Genomic DNA, 26,186 nt, shown 5'->3' on the forward strand with positions numbered 1-26,186 from the left:
TTTATACGCTTTAAATTTATACATATACTACTATATATATTTAATAAACACTAATAATATTTACATTTTCTTTGCACGCTGACAATCATGGCGGAACCTTTAATAGACACCTGTTTTCCACCAGGACCTCAGCAGGCCGAACACCAACGTGCCACATGTAAACAACACCGGAGAAGTTGAGTGAAAGCCTCGTTATCAGAGATGTAGTGTATTTAACACGTGTTATTAACATGACGGACATTTTAAACCTGGTGTTCCGGACCTTCGCTTCCCCCTCGGAGCTCCGGGCGGCTCCTCCTGCTGCGGCTCCCCGCTGCAGCGCCCTCCTGCTCGGGGAGAACAGCCTCGGCCGCTCGGTGCTGCTGCTCGCGGCCGTGACCGCCGCCTCGCACCCGGGGCTCAGGGTCGTGTTCTTCACCCGGACCCTGATCCGGAGCCTCCCGGCCTCCCTGCAGAAACTGGTCCCGAGTCCAGAGAGTCTGAAGGTACAAGACGAGACCTCCTCCTGCATCATAAGAGCAATAGCAGCTCTATGAACCATGCACAATGCATAAAGGTCCAGTGACCAGGAGGCTGTCATCAGTGGTGACATTGTTGTGTTGAGCTGTAAATGACTCAGGTTATGAATAATGTATTTATTAATTCTTAACAAATCATTTAGCAGCGTTTAGACCGTGAAGATCGAGTGAAGAGCAGAGCTGAAACCATCTGTTGATCTATTTTGATAATCGATATTTTGATTATTTGTTATTTTCTCTGCAAAACTACAAACATATTTGAGGTTCTAAGACTAAGACATGTTGTTTAGCTCAGAGATAAGGATTATTACTTCACCGTTTAATAGACTAACAATAGTTTTATAATATAAATACACTTGCTCCAGTTTGGATTGTGTAGTTTTTTCCAGCTTCACTCAAATTGTCTTTCAATGTACTTTCTATTTTTTTACTTTTTAAAGAAGATCCGGTTCTGCTACCCCCGGACGGTGGAGGAGCTGCTGCAGCAGGTGGCCGCCCTGCACGAGCCCCCCCACACGTCTCCTCCCTCCCTGATCATCGTGGACGGGCTGGAGGGCTTCCTGCTCGGCTCCACAGGGGGCAGCCACAGAGAGCTGCACCCGGGGGGGCAGTCGTGTGCGGCCCACCTGTCTGCGCTGCTGTGTGACACCGCTGCATTCCTCTCACGCCTCCTGGAGCAGCGATCCTCCGGCTCCGGCCCCTGTCGCGTCATCGCCTCGTTCCAGTCGGTGGTCGACGCTGGACCAGCGAGCAGGGAGCCGTCTGCCTCAGATCCCATCCTCGATATCCTCGATCGCTACTTCCATGTGCGCTGCACGCTGGACCCGGACGCAGGATATGAGGCGGCAGCAGCTGGACTGCAGCAGGTGTGGCACGTTTACCTCTCTGGCCGAGGCATCACAGAGGCATCGAGTTCTAAAGACTGTGGGGACGGAACCGCTGTGGCCCGGGAGTGGAAGCTGCTGCTGTTTCCAAATGGTTTAATGGAGTTTAAGGTGGTTTAAAATGTCAGTTTCAAGAACTTGAGCTGTGATATGTATTTGTTGACTCAGGGATTGTTTCTGCTCAGATGTACAAATGCAAATGCACATTTTCAGCATTTAAGGAGCTTTCCAGTGACAGTGAGACATGTTAAAGTTTAACAGTTCTTGGTCTCTGTTTATCTTTATGTGTTTTCATTTATTTCATTGAGCATTTCTTTTCATTGTTTGACTGTTATTGCTGATCGGGTTCAATGTAATGCATAAATGTGCTGTTCAACATTTTCTTTATAATTTAAATGGACCACAATGGTTTGTAGATGTAAAATGTTTAATGAGTTAAACTTTGAAATCATACACAGAAGTAAAAGGTCAAAAACACATTGTATATTCAAATAAACATATATTTTGTATAGTATATCAATGTTTGTTCCCTTAATCAACATTACTCAAACTTAGGATCCAGTCCAGTCTGGTTGGAAACAATTGATTTACAAATTGAGAGGAAATAACAAGAATGAAACACTCAACTAAACTGAGCGATATCCCAGTTTAAATACTTCACACATCAGAAAAAACTTATTTAGAAAAATAAACAATGTCGCGGCCGAGAGAGGAAAATATTAGAAATGTTTGAGGATTGAAAACATTGAAGAAAGTTGTTATTTGAGACTGAAAAAAATAACCTCGCTCTCACAAAATATACTGGTATTAGTAAGATTTCAAATAGTAAACAAAATCAAAAGATAATTATTTTATCATATTAAACATGCAGATTAATTAAAGACTCTAAACTGTGGTAAACTGAAGAACTGTCCAAGGTTGATAACAAAGAAAGATGGAGGAACTGCTGCTGTGAACAACTTAGAAGAAAGTTGGTTCAAACCTTAAGTTGTCAGTTAGTTACTTGTTAGTCACACTGCTTTCATTTTTTACAAAATATTAGTCAGACATGTGTAGAAATATATTCATATACTTTAAGAGCAGTTACAATTTCAGCAACAAAAAATTTTTCAAAGCCACAAAAGCAAAGAAACATAAAAAACTAACAAGGAAATGATTCAGTTTGATTCAAAAACTTGAATAAATCTGAAACGTCACGTGAGCTTTACTCTTTAGACGGCAGTGTTGACTTAAATTAAGTTTAATTACCATCTACAGTGTCCTGAGAATGAATATTAAACCTTCCCTGCACAGCCTACAGTGGAAGTACTATTTTAATGCTCAGGAATATGTTTTTATGAGAATAACAACAACTTAAGATGTTGATCCCTCTCTGATACAGCTGTGATAAAATACAATAACAAAACTTAATATTATTTACAAATACAGTTTTATCAGGTTTGGAAATGACTCTGACTTTATAGCTGCCGGGTTCAAGTGAAAGTGATTTAGATTTGAGGCTGAAAGTTATTGTCAACAAATCACATGAATAAAGAAAAACTCAATAGTTGGTCTTTCTATATTTTGCAAAACTATGTTAAGTTTTTATTAACTGAAACGTCTTAGGAACCACAGGATGGATTAGATTAACTAGTTTATATTCATTATATTTTAATGTTCATACTAATTTCTGTTTCATATTAAGTTGTGTATTTAAGTGTATTATATTATAAGTTGTTTCAATATTAAATATAACTGTTGTATATATTGTTTATCATGTGTAAATATATTATTATATTAATTTTATACTTATTTAGACAAAATTGTGGGAGAGTGGAACTGGGATTTGTTGACAAAATAAAAATGAGAAGGGGCAGAAAACGCATCAGGTTGTAATGTTCAGTTTCCATTTCTGTACGTCTACTTGTAAAAAGCTTTTTGGTTATTTAAGCTAAAAAATTATACTAAACTTATCTCAAACATGAATATTTCCTTGCAGAAGCCACAGCTTGTCCTCTACAGATCGGGGATGACTTGGCAAAGTAGAAATGTTTATCCAGTTGACATGGAGTCCTTCAGCTTGCACTGCTCCGTGTTTCAGCCAGAGACAGAATCCTGGATTCTCCTTTTAACAGTTGACATGACGCCATGTGGTTTGAGTCTCTGTGCGTTCAGCTGCCATCCTGCACGGGCTGCTGCCGCGGCAGGAACGGCCTCCTGTTCGAGGGGATCTCATTATTATACTCATTGGCGTAGATAACCACTTTCCCGATGCTGTCCGTTCTGCTCATGGGGCTGTAATCCATCGAGACCCCAGAATCTGCCACTGCCATGTAGGTGTACCCCGGGCCCTTGTGGTTCCAGAGCTGGTTTGGGTACTCGAAGCTGGACTGGGAGGAAAGAGTGCCGGAGCTCTGCTGCACTGACCCCAGGTCAGAGTCGGATTCACGCAGCGCAGTGTTCCTGGAGGCAAACAGCACCTGGAGGGGTAAGGTCTCCTCTAGGATATCATCCAGGTGCTCGGCCTGGCTGTGGTTGTGGTTACTGAGAGTGACGTACGTGTCCTGAGACTCCAGCAGAGAGGACTGGGAGCAGGGCTGCTGGTGGAGGGCACGCAGGCGCTCCATCAGCCAGTGGTCGCGTGGCGCTGCTCTCCACCCGTCTGTCACAGCAGGATCGCCCCTCTCTAACGTCTCTCTCTCATCCGGCCACTTCCCGTCCACGTCCTCCTTCCGGTCTGCGGTTGGAGCTCTGGAGACTTTGGGTGGCAGCGGCGGCGAGGGCAGCGCCGAGGAGACACTGAGCTCCGACAGCACCTCCAGGGCTGAGGGGCGTTCCTCTGAGCAGAAGAAAGCTGGAGCCGATCTAAAGCCTCCGTTGCTGTGGCCTAACCACTCCTGCACACCAACATGAGGATCAAGTTAGAGTGAGAGAACACTGAGACAGTAGCACTTAGCTCGGCCTCACAGATCCACTTGTGTGCCTGAAGTCTGATTCTCACCTGGAAGTCTCCACCGTAAACTGTGAACAGATCTTGGAACTTGCCCTCAGGACTTGGGATAGTCGGCCAAATCTTCTTTGTAAGAAACCTACAAAACATAATCCTCAGATGAAGCCATGTGTTCACGTGGTGAGAACATCTGAAATGTGTCGAACGTGTCCGTGTTTGACCGACCTGCGATGGGACCGGAGGACGGAGAGCGACAGCACCACGAGGATGAAGGAGATGATGAGAGTCAGGGACATGATGAGCGGGTCGAATTCTGCAGGAGCCACAGAATGAAACACGGAAATAACCTCCACAGCAGAGAACATGTGACACATCCTTGTTTTGCTGGAGCAGATGAATTCTCACCTCCCGGCGGTGTCTCTATGAACACCGGTTCACTCCAGGAACTCCAGTAGCCGTTGTAGCTGAGCTCATCCAGCTTCACTCGGACTTGCACCTTGTACTTTGTCCCCGGCTGCAGGTTCCTCAGGATCAGCTCGGAACCAGCTTTCACCTCCTCGACCTGCAAGAGAGTTCACAACTTGTCACAGGAGTCCAGGATTCAATCTCTCACATATCAGGGGATTGACACAAGCCCTACCTGCCCCGGGTAGCCGTTCGCTGGGGCGCAGCTGACCTCGTAGTTCATGGCGTCGTTCATGTACTTGATGGGAACCGGCAGCCAGGTGACCCTCAGCTGACCCGGATTCCCCGTGTGGTTCACCGTCACGTTGTTAGGAGGGTCGAGAAGAACTGCACAGAGACAAGAGGCAGGAAACAGAAAATGATTCGATAACACCACACGTGTTCCTTCATCTCAGACATGTCGGGGAACGTGTGTGTGTTGATCACAACATTGTTCAAATCTACAACAATCATCTTTTGGCCACACGAGGCAGCAGAAACAAGCTGTAGGTCTTGTCAGTTGTGTGTCAGACAAGCAGCTGCTACAGTAGTCATGTGATTTATTGTCAATGTGAAAATATTGATCATAGCAGCTTCAAATAAAGTTTCCCTGAATGTAACATGTAGACGATTTCCTTTCTTACAGACAAGCTCGATGTAGAGGCTGCGGTTGTGGATCAGTTCTGTCTCCCTGTGAACTTTAATGTCCATCATGGTAAACATCTGAGTGTTATTCAGGTGGCAGACGAACAGCATCTTCCCGCCGGCTGCAGGGACGGCTCTCAACGGGCACACGTTGCTTTTTTCATTTCTGTTTTCAGGACAAACACAAACACTGTGGCGTCAAATTTGAGAAATCACTAGGAAACCTGACACTATTCTGGCTGGATCTGGTTCTTCTGTATCTTGACTGAGAGGTTGTTTTTTTAAATAGCGGGCCCTTAAAATAATTTTATAACCACACTGTTCCCTTTAACTCCGAATATTGTTATATTGATATTGTTGTACATAACGGTTGTGACTCACTCGTATGTGTACGTGAAGGAGTACTGATCCACAGAACCGGCCCTTTCCTCATCTTCCTCCCAGAAGCACGTGAGGTCGTTCCTGTCTTCAGCAAAGCACTTGGGGTTCACTGGCTCTTCCTTCAGCATCATAGCCACTAAGAGGGGTACAGTAGAGGGGGGGCAATCAACAAATGGGGTAAGGTAACAAGTTACATTTACTCACGTTACTGTAATTGAGAAGTTTTTGTGTGTACTTTGTAATTTTTTGAGTAGTTTTTGAAATGGGCAATTTTACTTTTACTTAAGTAGATTTTGACTGAAGTATAGGACTCAAGGTGGACCAAAGTTTAACCAAAAGTTTAAATATATACAGTGGGACAGCGTCATTTTAACTATTTATTTTAGCTGTCATGTGGTTCATGTTTTTAACATGTTCTACCAAAAGTTCTTAAATGTTGTGTTGACATGTTAAATGTTTAATATTTGACATGTTTAATGTCATTGCACTTTTATTTGTAAAGATTTTCCTTTAATTAAAAAGAACTGTTGTTGGATTGGATTTATGACCCCTTGTCAATCTTCAAGTTGTTGGAAGTAACTAAGTAGCTTTGACTTAAAGTACATTTTAAATGAACTACTTTCAACTTTTACTTGAGTAGATTTTTAGATGGGTACTTTAACTTGTACTTAAGTACAATTTCATCAAAGTAACCTAACTTTTACTTGAGTACAATATTTCAGTACTTTTTACACCTCTGTCGACATCACAATGGAAACAACTCTTCTTTTTTCTTATGTTAAAAGGTTCATCACAATAAATCCACTTGCTTTATATAAAAATAATAATAATAATAATAATATATTTCATAAAACCGTCACTCTACCTTTCTTGTGGAAGTCGCCCTGGCTGGAGGAAGCTGCACGCGCCGCGCACAGGAACACGCACAGTGTCACCACCCGCCTCAGGTGCTCACATGTCATCCTCCTGTCTTCTGTGTGGACATCAACACCTTGTCCCTCTGTTGTCCTCCTGCATCAATGAAGAATGATGTCCCGCAGACGCAGCTCTCTCCGGGGTGTGGGGGGGCTTGTTTTTGGATGAGATACCGTGGATAACGCACCGCGGTTACGCGCCTGTTCTGGAGCGATAAGACGCGTCGAGCTGAGCTGTTTACTTTCTCCCAAAGTTAGTGTGTAGGGGGGGGGCTTACACAACTTTTCAATGTCCGGATGATGGGCGGGAGTCACGTGCTCACCGATGTTTACTACTTGCAGTGCCTGAGGGATGTGAGCCGAGCGGACCTGTGCCGTGCGTAAAAGCGCACAAATGATAATATAGATCACGTGAGTCTTGGCGTTTATGTATCGGAGGAAGTAAAAAAAACATGTTATTCATTTGTCTTGATCTTTAAGCTGATGCGTTCAGATGAATCCTCAGCTCCTCGTTGGCTCCGGGCCAGTTTAATCCCTGCATGAGATGAAATATCTGTGGCCGCAGAGTCTCACACCTACAGAGCTAAACGGTTTCTTATCTCCTCTCTGCACCCACATGTTTTCCTCGTTCAGCAGCTTTATCAGAGCTGCAGGCGACCCTGTGTCTTCACCCATGATAAGTGGCCTGGGGGGGTGTGTAGCTGCCCATCCCCTGAGCCCTGAGGCTTCTTCACATCACTCAGAGGAGCGAGAAGACACTGTGATCCCTGTGAAGAGATGCAAAGACAAGATGTTCTGCATTCACGTGACGACAATGACTTCTCAGAAGCAGCTTTGTGATGTTCGACCCCCTGAACAACACAATCTTCAGAGGGTTTGTGCAGAGGCCCGGCGCAGGAGAGGTATAGCTGTGTGGTAACAGGAAGAAGAGGATGAGGAAATCTGCATTGTTGTGGAGGACAATGGCAGAGTGTGGTTTCTCTGGTTCGGGTTCAAGGTCTTAAATTACACTTCAGAGAAGAAGCATCTGAAAACAGTTCCTCTCCCTTTTGTAATGAATATACTCTTTATTTTCATACACACATTTACACATGTTCAATTTCATTTTGTTTATTTTCACAAGGCTTCCATCCAATGCTTTTCAGAACTCACAGATACAGGAATCAAAGATGTTATCTCCCGTCGTTTAGAGAGTTACCACATGAAAATACAATAAACTTCAGGGAGAAAGCAAAACAGAAGGAAAGGAAACACTCTGAGCAGCTCGGATGCTACAGACCTGTCTGTACAACAGCAGAGTCGTATTCCAGACATGAGTCCAGTGGTGCAGCTTCAGCACATTCAATATGTTTGATATGAAACTGTCCCAGACACTGTTCACCCTCTGATTCCATCGAAACACACATAACAGCACAGTGCTTCTGCAGAGATGTAGTGTCAGCCGGTGGAAAGCTCTTCACCTCGGTGCAGAGGAGACGATGGAAGCAGCTTTCTGAGATCTGTCAAATCTATAAAGTCCTCTGCAGCACACACACAGACGAGACAGATACGTGACCACAAGCTAACACAATAGCAGGCAGGGGTGGGGGTGGGGGGCTGACCACCAGTTGTGGCCCAACCCCCCAGATGTGCGGAGCGACAACGGGCTCTGGCACGGCGAGACGTTGTGGTTGATACCAACTGACAGTTACTGGTCAGCGATGGTCAAACGGCTCCAAACGTGACAATTAAGGGTCAGAAATAAAACGTTATGGAGGTTGATAGGTTTTTCTATCTTTCCTGATTTGTGTTGCAATTCAAATTTCAATTGCATGAATCTGAAGCCAGGTTTCAACAAAGTGTGAACAAACTAATGAAAAGATGATTGATTTGACAGTAAATGGATATAAAGACAATAATAAAAATGGAATAATATGTGAATCCTCAAGTGATTGAGCATTGTGTGTGTTTGCCATGTCAACTGTTTTTCCGTGCAGCAGCAAGGGGAACTGTGTGTGTGCGTGTGTGTTTGTGTGTGTGTGTGCAAGACAAAGTGGCACAAGGCGAGGACGTGCCAGTCACCCCACGCGACCGATACCTCCTGTGTTTCCAGTCATAAACGACTTCCTCACGCAAACGTTCATCAGTAAAACCCCCGAGCAGCTCAGTCGGTGTCCCTGCGTGAGAAAAGAGATTCTAAATCCTTCGATAAGGTTCATGATGACATCCTGTCGAGCTCCTTCATCACCATGAGCTCAATCTACCATCTTTAAAATGATGGACTACAAGATAAATACTCAGAATCTCACACCACACAGATTATCTAGCGGAGGAAGAGGCGACATGAATTTACATACTTCAGTTTCATTTGAGTCAGGATTATTTTTTACAGAGCAGGAAACACGATTGTATCTTTTACATTGAGCGGAATCTGATTTCTTTTAAAAGACGTAATTCAACATTAAGGGATTATTATTGGCTTTCTTGCAAAGAGTCAAACAGGAAAATTGAGCAGTTGGTTAGCTTAGCTTAGCACAAAGACTGAAGACAGTTGTAAACTGTTAGCGTGGCTCTTTCCAAAGTTAGGGTGAGGTTACAATCTTTAAGGTACGTCTCAATTGTTTATCTGAACAAAGTCCTTGTGCTAAGATAAGATAAGAATGTTTACGTTTAACAAGAAGGTGAAAAAGAGTTTTTCCTAAAAAGTAAAACATGTTTTTTAAGAACTTAAGGTTGAGACATCAGCTGCTTTCTGAGCAAATGTGAGAAGCTCCAGAGTTTCTGTTTGTTGCCTCGTGGAAAAACTGCAGAAACCTGGGAGGGGTTCAGAGAGAGCGAGTGGGGGACTCAAACAACAATAACAAAAACAAATATGTCAGGATGAGAAAGTGGAGCCGAACACGTAGAAGACGAAGACGTCCAGAGAGCCAGAGAGTCCCAGGTGTTCCAGGGGCGGAAGTTACAAGTTACATTTACTCTAGTTACTGTGACAAAGCTGTTTGTTGTTTACTTTCACTATAGCTCCAACTCAAGTATGATTAAGTGATGAGTGTGTGTGTGTGAGTGTGTGTGTTGTGCGGATGTTTGATTGTGTGATTAAAATCCAACTGTCCTTTGGTCTGTGCTGTGATGTGTGGGGGGGCGAAGCAGAGAGAAGAGACAGGAAGAGGTGGGACACGTTCCATGGTCGAGGCACAGAAGGAGTTGATCTTCACGTAGGAGCATCAGTGTGTGTGTGTGTGTGTGTGTGTGTGTGTGTGTGTGTGTCTGTGTGTGTGTGTGTGTTTAGCAGGCACAACCCCCACTGCTCTCTGAAGGCAAGTCTTTGAGGCCCTGGTTCCTGTGGTTGGACACCAGGCTGGCGTCTCCGTCCATGCTCTCGTTCATCTTGTCGCAGATGACGTCCACCAGCCGCTCGAACACCTGCTTCACGTTGATGTTGTCCTTGGCGCTGGCCTCGAAGAAGTGGAAGCCTGAAGCGGAAGAAGAAGTGGTTCAGTCATTAGATTCACTGCTAACAGGTGGAGAGTAACCACAGGAGGAAGGGGGGGGGGGTTCTCACCCAGTTCCTCTGCTAGTCGCTGGCTGTCCTCGGTGGGTACCAGCCTGTTGTCCTCCAGGTCACACTTGTTACCCACAAGAATCACCTGAGCATTGTCCCAAGAGTAGGTTTTGATCTGTGTCGCCCTGCAGGTCACACACACACACACGCACGCACGCACGCACGCACGCACACACACACACACACACACAGGTGTATGGTCTCCATTATTAAAAAGCAGCAAAAACATGATCTGTGAAGCTGATTCTTGGAACCAACAAATAAGATACAATCCTAGATATTCAGTAATTGAATATTTGAATTTACATAGATTTTGCAGGATTTCTCAGAGTTGCTTTGTGAAAACTGCAGAACATCAGATCCTTGATGTTCTGAAAACTCCTGAATATCACAAAGTAAATTAAAATACTTTTACTCCAAATCATCCTAATGTGTTACGTCATACATGTGGTGCAGGTTGGGTGAGATCCGTAGAAATTAACCTTTTGCTAAAGTCAAATTCAGTCAAATTGGAAAATAAAATGTGTGAGGGAAAAATAGGTTAAAGAATCAACTAATGAGCAATAAATAACCAACAACACGATGGCGCAATCCAAACAAAAGAGTGATGACTTCTCCCTGGTTCCTGGTGTTGATGTGAAACTGTGGAAACACAACGACTTACCAGTCCTGCACGGCGTTGAAGGAGTCCTGGTTAGAGATGTCATACATGAGCAGGAAGCCCATGGCTCCTCGGTAGTAAGCTGTGGTGATGGTGCGGTAACGCTCCTGGCCCGCTGTGTCCTGCATGTACACACACAGACACACACAGACACACACAGGGCAGTTGTTGTGTTAGGTTATTGTCTCCATTTGTTTGTTCGTCTGTAAATTAGCCGGATTGGGCAAAACCTACTGCACACATGTGAAAGGAAGTGATATGAAAATGCTCAACATGTTTAGAGGACGGATATTAATGACTGTAGTTTGGTGCAGATTCTAATAAAAATCCAGATCTGGTGAATTTAAATGTGGCTTCATAAGAGGAATGTCTAGTTCAATGTACAGTTTTAAACCACAAGGTGGCAGCATTGTTCAAACCGTGGCCTCTTGATGCAATATTGAGCTGTCATCTTTTAAATTGATGGATTTTATATGATTGTTAAATCTGACAGTAATATGTTACCACACATTTTAAGGATGAGACATTTTAAACAGTGAACCATAAAAGCAAAATAGCAAATAACACCTCGACTGAATTCAGAGAATATTTCATAACTCTACAACTCAGAACAAGACTTTCCAAATGTACTGTGAGATTTTCCGGTTCCCCTTTTTCTTTTCTTGTCTCTCCTTTATATTCATGTTCTCCACACTTCTTTGACATATGAACTGTTTTCTTTCCGATACATCATATCCTATACTTCAATATTTGTTTATCCACATGACTCTTTATTTAACTTTACTGTCACTTGAGGTGGATATCCTTCTGCGTCGAGCACATATTTGCACAATGTTTAAATACACACACATCTGTAAATAAAGTTCTTTAAAAGCCATTATTTCACTAGACTCCGGCGCCAGTTTCAGACAGAACTGGTTGTGTAATTCACGACTGGACAGTGTGAAGCCTTCACGTGTTTCTGTCCCTCGCTCCCGTTAACACCGTCCACCAGCAGATGACATTTAGATATGATCTCCTGCCACAATCGCTCCTCATCAGCCAGGACCTCTGGCTTCCATCAATAAACCAGGCGGCGAGGAGTATCACGCAGATAACAGACGTGCGAGCGTGACGCAGGCGGAGGAGGCGGCGGCGTTGGAACCAGCAGCCTCAGCCGGTGACCTGCTTATCAGGAAGCATCTTCTAATTAAACCGAGGCTGTGTTTGATTTCACAGTCGAGGTCGACGCCGGAAACACAAAGATCGAGGTAGTCAGGGTCCTTCATTTGCATCCTGTGTGTGTGTGTGTGTGTGTGTGTGTGTGTGTGTGTGTCTCTGTGTGTGTGTGTGTGTTTATCGGATGTTTTCCTCACAGTGAAGAGGAGGAGGGGGGGGAGGTTGTCCAGGTAACCAGAGGCCATTGAAGGTTATGAATGTTCCATTACAGCCTGGACCGCTCTGGGTGATCGGCCTAAATGATCCGTCTCACTTTACAGCACAGAAACAGACTGGGGGGGCTGCACACTTTATCATCTGACTCTCCCACAATGCAACAGTCACAATCTGCATCCTGTCTCGGCTGCTTTTGTTTCAGTAAAGTGAGAAATATTCCAGGTCCGTCTTTATCTCCTCCAGGCAGAGATTATAATATATTTGACATTTAACCAGATAGAGAATTCTCAGAGGCTCCTGGGATCGACCTGACCAGTAAACAGGAGCTGCCCCCCCCCCCTCATGTGTTTATGTATGATTATGGACAGGATTTTAAATCAGACGTGTGCACGGCCACAGACTCTGACGTCGCCGGGACAACGATCTTTAAACATGCGTCACCTGTGTTTACGTTTAGCTGCCGACACAAAGCAGCAGATTCACAACAACACAGACCTGTGTGTTCAGGATGTAACGTGGAAATATCTGCTGCAGGAATCACATCTTCCCAGGTGTCTTCTCCGTGCACGGCCTGAGATATGTCTCATGTCAGAAATGTCGTGACCTGTGGAATCTCCTGCCGATTTATCACTTGAGCTCATTCTGACATTATCCAGAATTTTCACTGGGTCGCTGACAGGAGAGAGAGAGTCTAGAGCCTCTCACTCGGACATTTGTGTTCCCAGCTTTGCCATCACGCACATTCACACACATTCACACACATTCACACACGGCATCTATGTGCAGCACTTCCTCATCAGTCCCACAATGACAGAACAGCTGAATGTGGCATCCCATTAGGCAAGATGTGAGTGATGGTTAAGGTTTTATTGAAGTTGTCCACAATGAATGGAAGTCAATGCAAAGTCCACAGAAGTGTGTGTGTGTGTGTTTGCACAAAGATTAAAAAGATATTTCCATGACACAAAAGCCGGGATGTAAACAGTGAGTAAACAATACGGTGAGAACACACGGAGTTCTGTGTGAACACGGAGCCGGAGCCATGTGGCGTCTGATCAGGCTCGTCGGATCCGGTGAAACACAAAGGGAGACGGGACAGGATCGTCCACAATAACCTAAAGTAAGCGAACGTGGATTCTACAGGTTGATTATTAACGCCACGCACAGAGACATGCCCGGCTGCTCCCACACCCAGTAAACACACTGCTCCACCAGCTCCAACAGCTCGTCGTCACCACGGCTCTGTGAGATGGCGATAGGGAACTTCCTCTGCTTCCTGACCCGAGGGAAACAACATGTCTCCTGGTCATCAGCAGTCGAGTCGAGAGCCGGGACAAACACGTCCAGCTGATAAACATTATACAGCCATTACATCACGAACATGTCCTCCATCAGGGACACGTTGACGGAGGTAGCAGAGAGAGAGAGAGTGTGTGTGTTTTGGTGTGTGCTGCTCTGCTGCAGCTGCTGATTCACCTCAGCCTCCGTTTGTGGATCACACAGTCACTCACGTTGTTGGTTCAAATGAATCATCTGTTTGAACAGCCTTAACAATATCAATAGGATTTGTATCGGGAGATGTGAGGCGTGGATGTGACTGCTTGTTTGTCCTGGATGAACCCGCCTCCCGACCCTGAAACCGGGACCCGATCAAAACCCTCTCCTCCACTCACCCAGATCTGGAGCTTGATCCTCTTGTCGTTGCGGAACACGGTCTTGACCTTGAAGTCGATTCCCACGGTGCTGACGAAGGCCGACGTGAAGGAGTCGTCGGCGTAGCGGAACAGGAAGGAGGTCTTTCCCACGCTGCTGTTGCCGATGATCAGCAGCTTGAACATGTAGTCGAAGTTCTGGTCGGCCGCGTCCTTCTGAGCGGGCGGTGGCGTCCGCGAGTCATTGGACGCCATCTGGAGAGAGAGTGGAAATAAAATCCAGATCTAAATATCATTGATATCTGCGTCTACTCTGGTTTAAGATCTGGTCTCATGGATCTTAAGCTGCTAAAAGCCAAAAGAATCAGGTTAAAAACGAAACCACGAGCTGATGGACACGTTAGAGCCGAGAGGTTCAACACAAGTTTTATGTTTCAGAATCAGAATCAGAATCAGAATCAGAAGGTATTTATTGCCAAGTAGGTTTACACCTACCTGGAATTTGCTCTGGTTATTGGTGCATACAATGAACATAGAAACATAAAAACACAATAAATACAACACACATAAGAAAAACAATGAAAAACAATATATAAAATAAAAAGATACAAAAGATAAAAGATATAAAAAGTAGTAAAAAGTGAAATGCAAAAATGCAAAACAGTAGAACAGTGACAAAACAGTAGAAACACCATAATTTATAATTTATAACTGTGGAGGATTTTGTTCCTTAATTTATCATTTCAGCTTCAATCCGCCAAACTCAGATTAGAATATTACACAAGTCACAAAGTGTGGAACTGATTTATCTGCCATTGAATCAAAGAAGTTAATTAATGTGAAAACGACGACATAAAGTTTAAAGCAGCTAACGATGCTATTAAATTAAAGGAGGCGACACCATCTGCTTCACTGGGACCAGTCATATCAGGGAAATCTCTCCTGGGGGCAGGTGTGAGATTACCGCTGTCATTAAGCCTTTTAATGTCACTCGTCCACACAGTGGGAGGAGGGAGGGTGAATGGTAGAGTCTATACGTCTTAACGTGCACACACACAGACACACACACACACACACACACACACACACACACACACACACGATCCACTGTCCTCAGCGGGGATACAGCTCCGCTCAGCCCTGCCCCTTTCTGGAGTATCTCATCTCCGTGGAGACGAGACTTGGGATCAGCTGCCAGAAAGAACCATTAGTGGCCGAAGCGGTGAGTTCACTCAGCTTTTAACTGGTAAGATGGATAGAGATATCAAGAGGAGAGGAGAGGAGGAGGAAGAGAGGAAGAGAGGAGGAGAGGAGGAGAGGAGGAGAGGAGGAGAGGAGGAGAGGAGGAGAGGAGGAGAGGAGGAGAGGGGGAAGAATGGAGCCAAATCTCTCATGTGGACAGAGATGGTTTTCATGTTAAAACAAAACATTGGTGGATTCAGCCTAAATAAGACTTTTCACAGACATCAAGTAGATTTAAAGTCTTCACTTAAGAATACAACTGACCAGAGGATTTTGCTATTTGTCTCTTTCTCTCTAAGAATAAAATCGAGTTGACTTCTAAAGACATTCAGTCCTTTCCATCTCATCACGTTCGGCTGCTTTCAGATGTCAGTGAACCTCAGATAATCTCCTGACGTTCTCCAGAGGAGCTGTGTGAGTCAGGAGACTAGACTTTCTCTGGACTTCTCCCAGTAGAATCTCTGTATAAAGTCTGTACGAGTCCAACATGAGAAAACAGCTTATGTGATGACCTAACGGAGGTGATGGGGTCATGAAAAGTCTGTGATGTTTGTAACTCATCGTTTATCTCTCACTCCCCTATGGAAGGAAACAGGTTTTCTACGTGTTGGACGATGTTGTAATGACGCTGCTGCTTTAAGACACTTCTCTCTTATAGAACTATACGTCACGGTTCAGTCTGTAGGAGCAGAAACTATTAACACAATCTGTTCTCAGGCCGTTACACAACTTCTCTAATCTCTCCAGACATTTTACAGTGAAATCACATGATGCCCGTTGTGTGTCGGGGTCTCCCTGGTACGTTTATGTGTATTTAAAAGGTGGCCACAGTGTGGACGCACCCCCTGTAAAATGATATTATTCTCTCAGTCATCAGCCTTTAATCCGGAGGTAAAGCCAGTCACATGCTGCTGGTGTTTACTGTGCAGCTCAGGATGTTTCAGGGCAAAGAGAAATGTCCCGAGACGTTTCTTAAACTGTCGTCTTCCCTTTTTACGAGCGTGTGATGTCAATGAGAAGATTTACATCGTGTTGCTCAACTCTGTGGTGTCGAGTTCCCTCTCGAGCACAAACTGAGGTGAAATATAAAGCAACACAACCACCGACTGCACTTATTGAACCTCTTCCCCTCACGTGATGAAGAAGAGAGAACCTCTTCATCACTCTGAGCAGCTGTTGGGACTGTGATGTCCGTCCTCAGCAGCTTGAGTCACCTCGGGACGTCCTCCGTGTCGAGTGGAAGACGAGCAGAGCTGAGACCTGCAGCTGCTTTATGGCACGAGGCATTATCATCTCCAGTAAAACAAACAGGGGCCATTGAGGTGAACACAGGCCTGACGACGCCCCCCCCCCCTTCCGGCTGCCACTGTTTACTGAAACCAGGATCCTGCAGGCGGCCTGACCCACGGCAGATAACCACTATTGATCCACTGGCAGCTGCCACATCTGTTGTCTCATTAGAGGAAGAGGCAGGTCACAAACACTGGCAACCAGTGGTAGCTTGGAAACAAGGGGGGGATTACAGGTTAAACCCACGAGAAAAAGGCGATAAACAATTATTCATTTGCTGTTTTAATGAATTACAATGTTCTCCTGGATGAAACGTTTCCATCACTGCTGATTTAAAACCTGTCATTTCACTGAGGAGTGAATCCTGATTGTTTCTATTCACATTACAGACAAAAGCCAGATGTTAGTGGGTTTAAAAAAATTGCGAGTAAACACAGGTTGTTGTTTGTGTGAAGACGCAGGTCAACGGCTAAAGAAAAAAACAGTTAACTCCTTTTCTATCGCCACTAAGGGAGTTAGCGTTTCTGATTGTCGCCGCAAGTCGTGTTTCCTTCATTGTCGACCGGCGCCATCAACGAACAATAAACAACTTGGTAAGAACTTTTATGAAGCAACAATCCTCAAAAACATATTCAATGATGTTCTCACAGCTGAAAGAGGAACAGTAAACTATAGGACTGACTTGTGCACCTGACTGAGTCAGAGATTTGTACTTTGTAAATTGTGGCACCTCCCTGGCCCCCCAGGTTCAGCAAAGATCCTAGATCCGCCCCTGCTTGGACATGAGTTTTACATCACGTTCTTTACAGACAAAGTGGAGAGAATCGAACCAAACTTCAGCTGAGAGGAGGATGAACCTGGAGCAGTCACAGCAGCAGCTCGAGGTGATCCAGAGACGTGGAGGAGAAGTGAGAGGCAGAAAGAAGACGAAACTCAAAACTTACAACAACTCAGCTTCAGGAGGAAGAAACAGAATCAGCTCGAATCCTCAGATTCTTCAGATCCTCCTCGAGGATTCAGATCCTTCTTGATTCTTCAGATGCTTCAGATCAATCCTGGAATCTCCTGAACAATCTGAACAACCTGCAGCTCCAGCAGCAGTCGACGCTCCTTCCTCCCTCGGCTAGTGCCCACTTTTTCCTTTTCCTCCCCCGGCGTGTGTGTGTGTGTGTGTGTGTGTGTGTGTGTGTGTGTGTGTGTGTGTGTGTGTGTGTGTGTGTGTGTGTGTGCGTGTGTGTGTGTGTGCTGGACTGGAACAGCTCCCGGATCTCTCCTGTGTGTGTATTAGTGTACGTGTGTGTATATGTGTGTGCATATGTGTGTGTGCCTCACACTGCAGAGGCTGGAGAAGGGGCGTGCAATGTGCTCTGCGCGTGCACGTGAGCGCGCGTGGGCACCACACTGACGCACACACCCTGAGGAAACAACACAACTTTTTCAACAAATACTTTAAGTGTGCTCGAGCTATTAGGTCATTTATAACAATGAGGATTTTATTCATATAATTTACAATATTTTATCATTATCTCAAGACTGGGCGAAAATTTACATCAAGATAAAATAGTTTATTAATAAAATATCAGTTGATTTTGTTAAATATCAAAATAAATGTCAAACTATTAATATTTCTAAGTTTAAAGACGAATTTTATTGAAGAAATTGAAAAACACATGGATCAACACATTCATTCAAAATGATAAATAAACAAAAAAACTATTCTGAGGTGAACACTTATTTGTCTTTATGCATTTGTATTATAATAATATTTTTTCAAGTGCTCAGAAAACTTTGGAGATATTTAACAACTTCTCCCCATATTTTAAAAAGATGTTGTATCGCTATTAAATCACTATTGGGACTTTAATGTAGACGTGATAATAGCAAATTGTTTTCCTTGTTCTTTATGATGATGATAACAAGAATATGAATAACAAGCGGTTGATAACCAGTCATATCACTGCAGCTCCAAACCACTGGGCCCTGAACCAGTGGCTGCACTGACGTGTTTTCTTACACACAAACGTGCACGCTATTTTCTTTGTGGCTCAGGAATGAGGGAGGAAGCTGGAACTTAACAAATCCCAGGCACTTCCTTTTCTTTCCTTACTTCCTCGTGTTGTGCTCTTTAGGAACTTTGAAGCCGTGCAGCTTTTCTTCCTGGTCTTTGACTGATTTACTCGTTGCTGCACACAGATGTTATGATATTTTCATGAAAAATGTAATTTTAATAATTAGTATGGAATCCCTTCCTCATGCCGTGAGGAGATGGGTGGATAAACCTGTTCTGTCGTTAAACAAGGTTTGTTTCCTTCGGAGTCGGCTTCTCAAAAAAACTTCTGACGACACTGAGACAATATCAGCAGGCGACAAGTTTCAGATCTTTTATCCCCAAATAACCTGCTCGCACTTTGAGATTCTCTGTAACTCTTCTAGACTCCGGGCAGAAGACAGAGGTTTAGAAATTAAACTCTAGTTTTGATTATTGTAATTTGTGATGCAACTTTGAGATATTCAAATACAGATATTCTTTTTAAAACCTGATGCAGCATGAGTTGCATTGGGAACAAACCTCACCCCTTCTCTTTCAGTTCCTGCATTTGATATTGAAATGAGTCCATTATGATCCATTAGTGCAGATTGAAGCTGAGCCTCGCTCACCCTGCAGCCGGCCAGCAGACACACTGTTCTCTGCATACAAGGCTGATTCTCCGGTGCATCACTGGTAATTAAATCAAAAATGTTCCCATTCCAAATCCAGGCACAGTGTCTGCTGGGTCTGGGTTCGCTCACCGTCGTGGTTCTGTCCAGACCGATCTGTCCGAGGGGTTTGGTTTCAGGGCTTTGAAGACCCAGAGGAAACCAAACAGGAAGGAGATTATCAGTGGAAGCAGAATAAAACAGAGCATGTGTTTAATCTCACAATCACAGTGACAAAAAATCACAAAAACAAATTTCCACTGAAACACAGGCTTTAACAAGTTAAATGAAGTTAGTAAAGTTCCTGAGTGTAAACACCGCCCCCTGCTGGGGATGCAAGAACACTCCCCATCCTGCACTAGAGGTGTTGATTAGAGGTTCGATCTTGAGTCATAGAGTAAAACATTAAAAAGAAAAAGTACATCCTGTTTTACAAGACAGGATTAATTAGATACTGACGAACAGAATGAAATTGTAATTAACAAAGGTCTCCTCATTCAAAAGGTCAGTTGGGGAGAATGGTGTGGGTTCGACAGTTGTGCAAAATTCAAGATAATTAAGGTAAAGGAGTGCCACAAGTTTATTTGTGGCCACATCATTTGGTCATTTTGTCACATTGTTTTTTAGGAAAATAGGTTTTTGTGTGAAATAATCAGCTACATAGCAAGAATGGCAACAAGGCAACCGGGGAAAAACTGTTTGCACACATGATGTTTGCTTTATCATATGAAAAATATTGTGATGACTGCAGAAAAAAGATAATTTTCACATGCTGAAATCTGCTTTTCCCTCTAAATGGTGGATAACTTTAGAGCTGTGTAGATCAAGATGACTGTGGTGCTGAGGAACCCGATCAGGGCGCAGACGCTGGACATCCCGTGGTAGAGGACGAACGTGCTCCTGAACCCTCGGTACTTCGGGTCCTGCTCTTGGAGTTTGTCGTACGCTGCTTTCAGGCTGCCGCGGCCGATCTGGTTCCCCAGGCCCTGCTCCGTCTCCACCTCCCTCATCTGGAACATGATCTCTGTGACCTTCGGACCGAGCCAGCGGGCGTTCAGACCCGCTGTGATAGGCACCACACAGAACAGAACCATCTGCGAGACCACAAAGGATGAAGTAGTTAACTGCAAGGTGACGTAAAGATGATTTCCCTTTTAATACTGTGATTATAGTACATCATCAGATATGAACGACCCCGCACAACCTTGTCTACAAGTTGTCTTTCACCACAGCAGGAGATTCTTCACATTTGTGTTCTCTCATGCAGCCACTCTGGAGAACATCTAGAGTTCGGTGCATGTCTGAAAGCAGCTCTAGAGATCTGATGTTCACCGTGTGTGTGTATCATCGGTGTGACGCTCTACCTGCACAGTGTAGTGCCAGTCCAGCAGTTCTCTGGGGTGGAACACGGCGTACACAGCCAGGCTGAGCAAGCTGCTCCCCAGCAGGAGGTGGAAGTACACCGGGAACAGTTTACTCTGCACCAGGCCGAAGGTGTGCAGCGTCACCCGCCGCCGCATCGTGAAACCTGCAGCATCAAGATCAAGAGCCGGGTAAGAAACCAGATGATGAAATGACACCGGGCTCAGGGAGTGGTTGTCATCTTACCTGCGATGAAGGTGACCCACACCTGCATGCCCCAGGAGAAGGAGAGCAGGAGGAGGTGCAGCACTTTGATCAGGTCGCTCGGCTCCGCCACTGTTGCCATGGTGACACTAGGCACACAATACACACAGTGTATCAACATTCATTCTCTACTTCCTTATGTGTCAGAATAATATTTGAAAATTAGAAGCATCCATCCAGCTGTGACACCCTTTTTCAAAATTAGAGCACTCCAGCGTTTCTGTTGACTGAATCCAGTACTGGTATATGTTTGAGTACACAGGACTAGTTTTATACAAGGAAATACTGTAGTTATACCATAAACCTCAGAAAGGCTGTAGTTATATTTAAAGTTAACATAAAGAACTTCAGGGGATGGGCAGTAGTCTCTCTCTCTCTCTCTCTCTCTCTCTCTCTCTCTCTCTCTCTCATTTTCAGTATAAGTATATATTATATTTGCAAAAAAAAAAGTAATTCACAGCTAAAGAGCATGATATTTTTCATATAATATATGTGAGTACTAAACTAATAAAATTAGGTATAGTACATATTTTACCAGCTGGGTTTACAGATACCGTTCTTGTGTTGATATACTGTGCAACACTATGTTGTTGTTGTTGTTGTTGTCTAGGCTGAAACACACAAACAACATTAGTGTTAAATAAGTAGGCTGTTGTGTATCACTGGAGCCTGAAGCTGAGCTGATAAAGTGCAGCAGGAGGAGGAGATAAGGAGCAGCAGAAAACACCCACACCCACAAACACACAAACAAACACACAGACACACACACCCACACAGACCCATGCACACGCACACCACGTACACACGTTTCATGTCTGACAATTATAACAGATACGACCTTCCCTGAAGGCAACAACGTATCAACATTAATCTGCAACAAAGTTTCAATACGGACACGAAACAACAACATGTGACAAAGTTTCAAAACGGACATGATACAACACGAAACAACAACATACAACAAAATGTCCACATGAACAACAGCAGGTGTTAACAGCTGTAGCTCAGTAACAACTGCATCTTTTTGGATTTCGACTTTTTCCCTGACTAACATATATGTGTGTTCGCCTGTGTCCTCGCCTGTGTCCTCGCCTGTGTCCTCACCTGTGTCCTCACCTTTGTGTCCTTAAAGTGAGAGTTATTGCAAAAAGTTAGAAACGAACTGAAGTTCAACCACTGGGTCACTTCCTTAACCGTATCAACAAGCCCCGCCCCTGTGGAGCAGGTCGACCAATGACATTCCTCCATGAGGCTCTTGCAATTTATAACTTTTTATATGCTCTCATTTATCACGTGTGTTTCTAACTGAAGACTTTTTATTCTAATAACCAGACGAAGCTTCCTTTTTTAAAAATATATTATCATTGACTCTATTGGCCAGCTACACACAGTGAGACAGAATACAACACAAAGTGTCTGTGCTCTGAACACTGTGATGATTCAGATCAGTTCATTTCTTACTCAGACTGAACAACCTGAGAAACACTGACTCCTGCAGCTCAGCAGCTCGTCAGCAGAAGTTCCTGCTGCAGCAACAAAAATTTCTATTTGAGGAGGTTTCATCCAACTCTGGGGCACAGCAGGACACACACACACACACACACACACACACACACACACACACACACACACACACACACACACACACACACACACACCACACACACCACTTATTATCCTCATATCGCTTTAATCTTGAGTTGTGACTCAGACCTTGCATCCTTTGTTGAGGCGAAACCTTTCATCAGTTCTCTTCTCAGCATGTCGCTGTCAAACTATGAGTGTCTCACTAAAAAAGTATTTTATATACATTTATTTTTCTGTAGCAAAGTAACACATTTCTTACTTTTGGTTGGTTTCTGAATTCGTTATAGACACCGAACATTATATAAACTGTGTATTATCTAGAATGGACTAGAATTAAATAAGATACTCTTTAATTAGGGCCCGAGCACTGACAGGCACTGACAGGTGAGGCCCTATTGAAATTGTAAGGATTATTATTATTATTATTATTCAGGCAAATGAGTTGGCTTTTTGAGGGCTTTAATTAGTCTTAATATTTAAGGGTATTTGATGTGTTAGAGCAGCAAAGGGGGTAGTACAGGTAGAAATTACAGTAAAAGTCAAAAGTAAACACAAGAAAATATATAAAATAGAATTATTATGAACAGTGTAACATTAAATATTAGACAGTGAATTGTACAGACAGATAATGAGTATTGCAGTTTATTAAATACGTTTATTAAATCAGCTTTGTTCCTTTGAGATAAACAATCAATCTAGATATTTTAATAATAATAATAACGTTTTATTTTATAGTACTGTACGTTTCAAGAAACTCAGAGACATTAGGTTTAAAAGAGACACTAAATATAAAAAGATGATGCGTTAAATCTAGTTCAGTGTTTCCCTTTGGATCAATAATCTGTATATCAATTTATTTTTGTATTTTTTGTAATTTAGGAGGGCGTTAACCTGGAAGACGATAGCAGCCATTGGTCACCCGCCGCTGTCAGTCCTGGCGTCTGAGAGCCAATCACAACGCGGACAAAATCTCTAACGAACCAATCAGACGCGGTTCTGCGGAGACGCTGCATCCGGAGCCCGTTGAACCCACAGAGCATCTTCATCCTCCTCCTCCTCCTCTTCCTCCTCTTCTACACATCATCCCTCAGGTGAGACCTCGTCCTCGCGTCGGTGTCACTCATTAAAACCACCGACACGAAACAACCAAGGTTTTTACACGTGAACTGGGACCGGGTTCGAGTCCAGATGCTAGCAGCTGTTAGCGTTAGCCTCGCTAGCATGTAGCTGTTGTTGTTATTCCTCCTGACTGTTTCTCCTCCTGGGAGCTGAGATGCTGAGATGAAGCTCCACAGGAGGAGAAACCGTCCAATCAGGTGATTCCTCTCATTAGATCCCAGCTCCACGTGTCACTCAACCTGGTTCCAGGGGTTAATCAGTGGGAATAACCTGGATTCAGTGATTCACAGACATATGGGTCAGTTGTGCAGATTCCTGTTGGTCAGTTAAGGTAAAGTCAAGTCAGGTGGGTTGGTAAGAACAGAGCTTAACCAATCAGGGCAAAGGAGGAGAAACATAAACATGGATAAAGGATGGAGAATGTTAGATTTGTGGAAAAGAGAACTGCAGTGAAAGGCGATGGAGATTAATTCAAAAGATGTGTGTAGGGTGAGGTACAGGAGATGTATTTGAAATTGACACGTGGGTAAGAAGATCAGAATCTGAATCAGAAGGTATTTATTGCCAAGTTGGTTTACACCTACCTGGAATTTGCTCTGGTTATTGGTGCATACAATGAACATAGAAACATAAAAACACAATAAATACAACACACATAAGAAAAACAATATATATATACAAAAATAGATAAAAGATATAATAAGTAAAGTAAAAAGTGAAATGCAAAATGCAAAACAGTAGAACAGTGTCAAATTGCAATATGCAATGTAATGCAGTATAATATAATATAATATGTGTTAATTTAACATATCCTTGAGGTGTGGGGGCGAGATGAGGTGTAAAAGGTGTAGAATACAGGTTAAAACAGACAAATAAAGTGAAAACACGAGACAAGTTGTGTGTTGTTATTTCTTCGCTGCGTAGATAAAGGCGTATAAATGGGGCGCAGGAAGTCCAAGAGGAAGCCGCCTCCCAAGAAGAAGATGACGGGGAACCTGGACACCCAGTTCACGTGCCCGTTCTGCAACCACGAGAAATCCTGCGACGTCAAGATGTAAGTGGATCTCGTCTGCAACGTCACGATAAAGAGTTTTTTTTTTTTTAACAATATATTTATTGAGTTTTACATATAAGAAACATACATTCAAACATTTATAAACATACAAACGTTTATGAACACCCCCAACCCACAATAAAACACTCAGGGTTAAGAAAAAGAGGCAGAAATTAAATAACTTAAATAAAATAATATTACAAAAATACATATATAAAAATATAAGAATAAATGGAAGTAAATAAAGACATAATTATACAAATACAAATAAATTAAATTCCAATCAATCAAATCAAAAGCCTAGATAAAATAACGTTCCCTTATTCATAATATTAGTTAGTTACAATTAATATTCATCCTATTAGGTGCTCACGATAAAGAGTTTTAATAAAAACAATCATGCATCATGAAATCCTCTCTTCCAGGGAACGGACCCGGAACACGGGGATTATATCATGCAGCGTCTGCTTGGAGGAGTTCCAGACGCCGATCACCTGTATCCTTCGGTGTTTGACTGATTCCAGTTGCTTCAGCTGAAAGAGAGATTTGTCTGTAGTCCTGTCTTCTTAAAATAATGTTATAATGTAATAATTAAATAATGTCGAGGGGACACACTTACTGCAGATCGTTTATATTGTCGGATGAGGAAGTTGTGTATGTGCAGCTACATACTGTAAAGGTGGATGGTTGGAGGGATTGATGGAGGATTTTTCTGGATGATAAACAAGATAAATTAAATTATTACCAATATGTGTAATAAATATGCATGAAGTTACTGACATTAAAGTCGAAAGAATCATCAGGATTCTTCATCAGGAACAAACGTTTCTCTCAGATGTATCAACACAAAACATTGTGGCTTCAAGTTAAATGAGTTAGAGTTCATAACAGAAATAACTTATTAAAATATATATATGAAATTAATTCTCAATTATTCGACACAATAACTCCCCTCTGCACAGACAGGCGAGTCCCTGTGTTCGTCCTGAATGTCCCTTAACGTCCCCTCCTCAGATCTGTCCGAGGCTGTGGACGTCTACAGCGACTGGATCGACGCGTGTGAAGCAGCCAATCAGTAGCCCCGCCTCCCTGTGACTCACCTTCTCTCCCTCACCTCACGCTTCACCTCTGGTTTGGTGAATCAGCTCCTGTCTGTCCCACCGTCCTTTCCCGTCAGAGACACGCTGAGCGGGACCCCCCCCCCCCCCCCCTCCCTCTGGCTGGGCCGGAGGCCGGACAGTAACGTGTCAGCGTCAGCGTCCAGGATCATTTCTCATTTCACTGATGATAAGTGTTGTTTCCTTTCACAAAAGATGAAAGATGCTCTGACATTCTCCGTATTAAGCCGTCCTATTATTATTAAGTTTTTAATATAACCTGACTTTTTGTATTTCTGTTATATATAAAGAATCATTCCTTTCTTTAGGTCGTAGAATATACTGACATACACACGTGTTAGTGGAAGTCGTGTTTCAGATTTCATCCCTGTTACAAATGCACTGAATCACTATGTTGGTTTCTCCTTTTTTAGACTTTTGTGTATTTGTACTGCTAGATTTTAATTTTCCTTTTGAAAACCACAAACATGTATTGTCTTTTACACTCTTGTGTATTTCACCTGTACTGTG

At 43.4% G+C, this 26,186-nt stretch overlaps 5 protein-coding genes across 9 annotated transcripts; 2 read left to right on the forward strand and 3 right to left on the reverse strand.

Moving 5' to 3' along the window:
• Positions 1 to 85: 85 nt before the first annotated feature.
• On the forward strand, positions 86 to 1,874 carry swsap1 (SWIM-type zinc finger 7 associated protein 1). The gene is made up of 2 exons (XM_061090632.1): positions 86 to 485; positions 959 to 1,874. The coding sequence occupies exons 1-2, from the start codon at positions 231 to 233 to the stop codon at positions 1,520 to 1,522; spliced, it is 819 nt and encodes a 272-aa protein (XP_060946615.1). The 5' UTR covers positions 86 to 230; the 3' UTR covers positions 1,523 to 1,874.
• epor (erythropoietin receptor) lies at positions 1,821 to 6,955 on the reverse strand. The gene is made up of 8 exons (XM_061090630.1): positions 6,667 to 6,955; positions 5,802 to 5,937; positions 5,420 to 5,586; positions 4,972 to 5,123; positions 4,737 to 4,893; positions 4,557 to 4,644; positions 4,383 to 4,470; positions 1,821 to 4,278 (listed from the first exon to the last, which is right to left on the reverse strand). Exons 1-8 carry the CDS (start codon positions 6,761 to 6,763, stop codon positions 3,553 to 3,555), a joined length of 1,611 nt encoding a protein of 536 aa, XP_060946613.1. The 5' UTR covers positions 6,764 to 6,955; the 3' UTR covers positions 1,821 to 3,552.
• Positions 6,956 to 7,768: 813 nt separating this feature from the next.
• rab3db (RAB3D, member RAS oncogene family, b) lies at positions 7,769 to 17,620 on the reverse strand. Its single transcript, XM_061090391.1, has 5 exons — positions 17,420 to 17,620; positions 13,965 to 14,198; positions 10,921 to 11,039; positions 10,257 to 10,381; positions 7,769 to 10,167 (listed from the first exon to the last, which is right to left on the reverse strand). The coding sequence occupies exons 2-5, from the start codon at positions 14,196 to 14,198 to the stop codon at positions 9,980 to 9,982; spliced, it is 666 nt and encodes a 221-aa protein (XP_060946374.1). The 5' UTR covers positions 17,420 to 17,620; the 3' UTR covers positions 7,769 to 9,979.
• Positions 17,621 to 19,368: 1,748 nt separating this feature from the next.
• tmem205 (transmembrane protein 205) lies at positions 19,369 to 22,000 on the reverse strand. 5 transcript variants are annotated; one of them, XM_061089537.1, is made up of 5 exons: positions 21,903 to 22,000; positions 21,334 to 21,409; positions 20,781 to 20,887; positions 20,537 to 20,700; positions 19,369 to 20,266 (listed from the first exon to the last, which is right to left on the reverse strand). In XM_061089537.1, exons 3-5 carry the CDS (start codon positions 20,878 to 20,880, stop codon positions 19,964 to 19,966), a joined length of 567 nt encoding a protein of 188 aa, XP_060945520.1. In that variant the 5' UTR covers positions 20,881 to 20,887; positions 21,334 to 21,409; positions 21,903 to 22,000; the 3' UTR covers positions 19,369 to 19,963. The 5 variants fall into 5 exon arrangements, with proteins under 5 accessions (XP_060945520.1, XP_060945521.1, XP_060945522.1 ...); XM_061089538.1 differs by having other exon boundaries at positions 21,915 to 21,998; XM_061089539.1 differs by lacking the exon at positions 21,334 to 21,409 and having other exon boundaries at positions 21,915 to 22,000.
• Positions 22,001 to 23,406: 1,406 nt separating this feature from the next.
• elof1 (elongation factor 1) lies at positions 23,407 to 25,725 on the forward strand. The gene is made up of 4 exons (XM_061090819.1): positions 23,407 to 23,476; positions 24,429 to 24,558; positions 24,984 to 25,054; positions 25,573 to 25,725. Exons 2-4 carry the CDS (start codon positions 24,443 to 24,445, stop codon positions 25,635 to 25,637), a joined length of 252 nt encoding a protein of 83 aa, XP_060946802.1. The 5' UTR covers positions 23,407 to 23,476; positions 24,429 to 24,442; the 3' UTR covers positions 25,638 to 25,725.
• Positions 25,726 to 26,186: the final 461 nt, after the last annotated feature.

The sequence above is a fragment of the Limanda limanda genome, chromosome 17 (assembly GCF_963576545.1).
Source record: "Limanda limanda chromosome 17, fLimLim1.1, whole genome shotgun sequence".
In the NCBI taxonomy this organism is placed as follows: Eukaryota; Metazoa; Chordata; class Actinopteri; order Pleuronectiformes; family Pleuronectidae; genus Limanda; species Limanda limanda.

Bases quoted from the DNA above. Each gene is read 5' to 3' on its own strand.
- swsap1 (XM_061090632.1), top strand. From the start codon at position 231: ATGACGGACATTTTAAACCTGGTGTTCCGGACCTTCGCTTCCCCCTCG. The intron at 486-958 runs GTACAAGACGAG...TACTTTTTAAAG, and splicing joins CGAGTCCAGAGAGTCTGAAG to AAGATCCGGTTCTGCTACCC.
- rab3db (XM_061090391.1), bottom strand. From the start codon at position 14,198: ATGGCGTCCAATGACTCGCGGACGCCACCGCCCGCTCAGAAGGACGCG. The intron at 11,040-13,964 runs GTGAGTGGAGGA...GTGTACATGCAG, and splicing joins GGATCAAGCTCCAGATCTGG to GACACAGCGGGCCAGGAGCG. The intron at 10,382-10,920 runs GTAAGTCGTTGT...TGTGACCTGCAG, and splicing joins TTCAACGCCGTGCAGGACTG to GGCGACACAGATCAAAACCT.
- epor (XM_061090630.1), bottom strand. From the start codon at position 6,763: ATGACATGTGAGCACCTGAGGCGGGTGGTGACACTGTGCGTGTTCCTG. The intron at 5,938-6,666 runs GTAGAGTGACGG...TACCCCTCTTAG, and splicing joins GGGCGACTTCCACAAGAAAG to TGGCTATGATGCTGAAGGAA. The intron at 4,279-4,382 runs GTGAGAATCAGA...GTTGGTGTGCAG, and splicing joins TTTACGGTGGAGACTTCCAG to GAGTGGTTAGGCCACAGCAA.
- tmem205 (XM_061089539.1), bottom strand. From the start codon at position 20,880: ATGGCAACAGTGGCGGAGCCGAGCGACCTGATCAAAGTGCTGCACCTC. The intron at 20,701-20,780 runs GTAAGATGACAA...TTGATGCTGCAG, and splicing joins GTGGGTCACCTTCATCGCAG to GTTTCACGATGCGGCGGCGG. The intron at 20,267-20,536 runs GTAGAGCGTCAC...GTGGTCTCGCAG, and splicing joins ACTGGCACTACACTGTGCAG to ATGGTTCTGTTCTGTGTGGT.
- elof1 (XM_061090819.1), top strand. From the start codon at position 24,443: ATGGGGCGCAGGAAGTCCAAGAGGAAGCCGCCTCCCAAGAAGAAGATG. The intron at 24,559-24,983 runs GTAAGTGGATCT...CCTCTCTTCCAG, and splicing joins AAATCCTGCGACGTCAAGAT to GGAACGGACCCGGAACACGG. The intron at 25,055-25,572 runs GTATCCTTCGGT...TCCCCTCCTCAG, and splicing joins GTTCCAGACGCCGATCACCT to ATCTGTCCGAGGCTGTGGAC.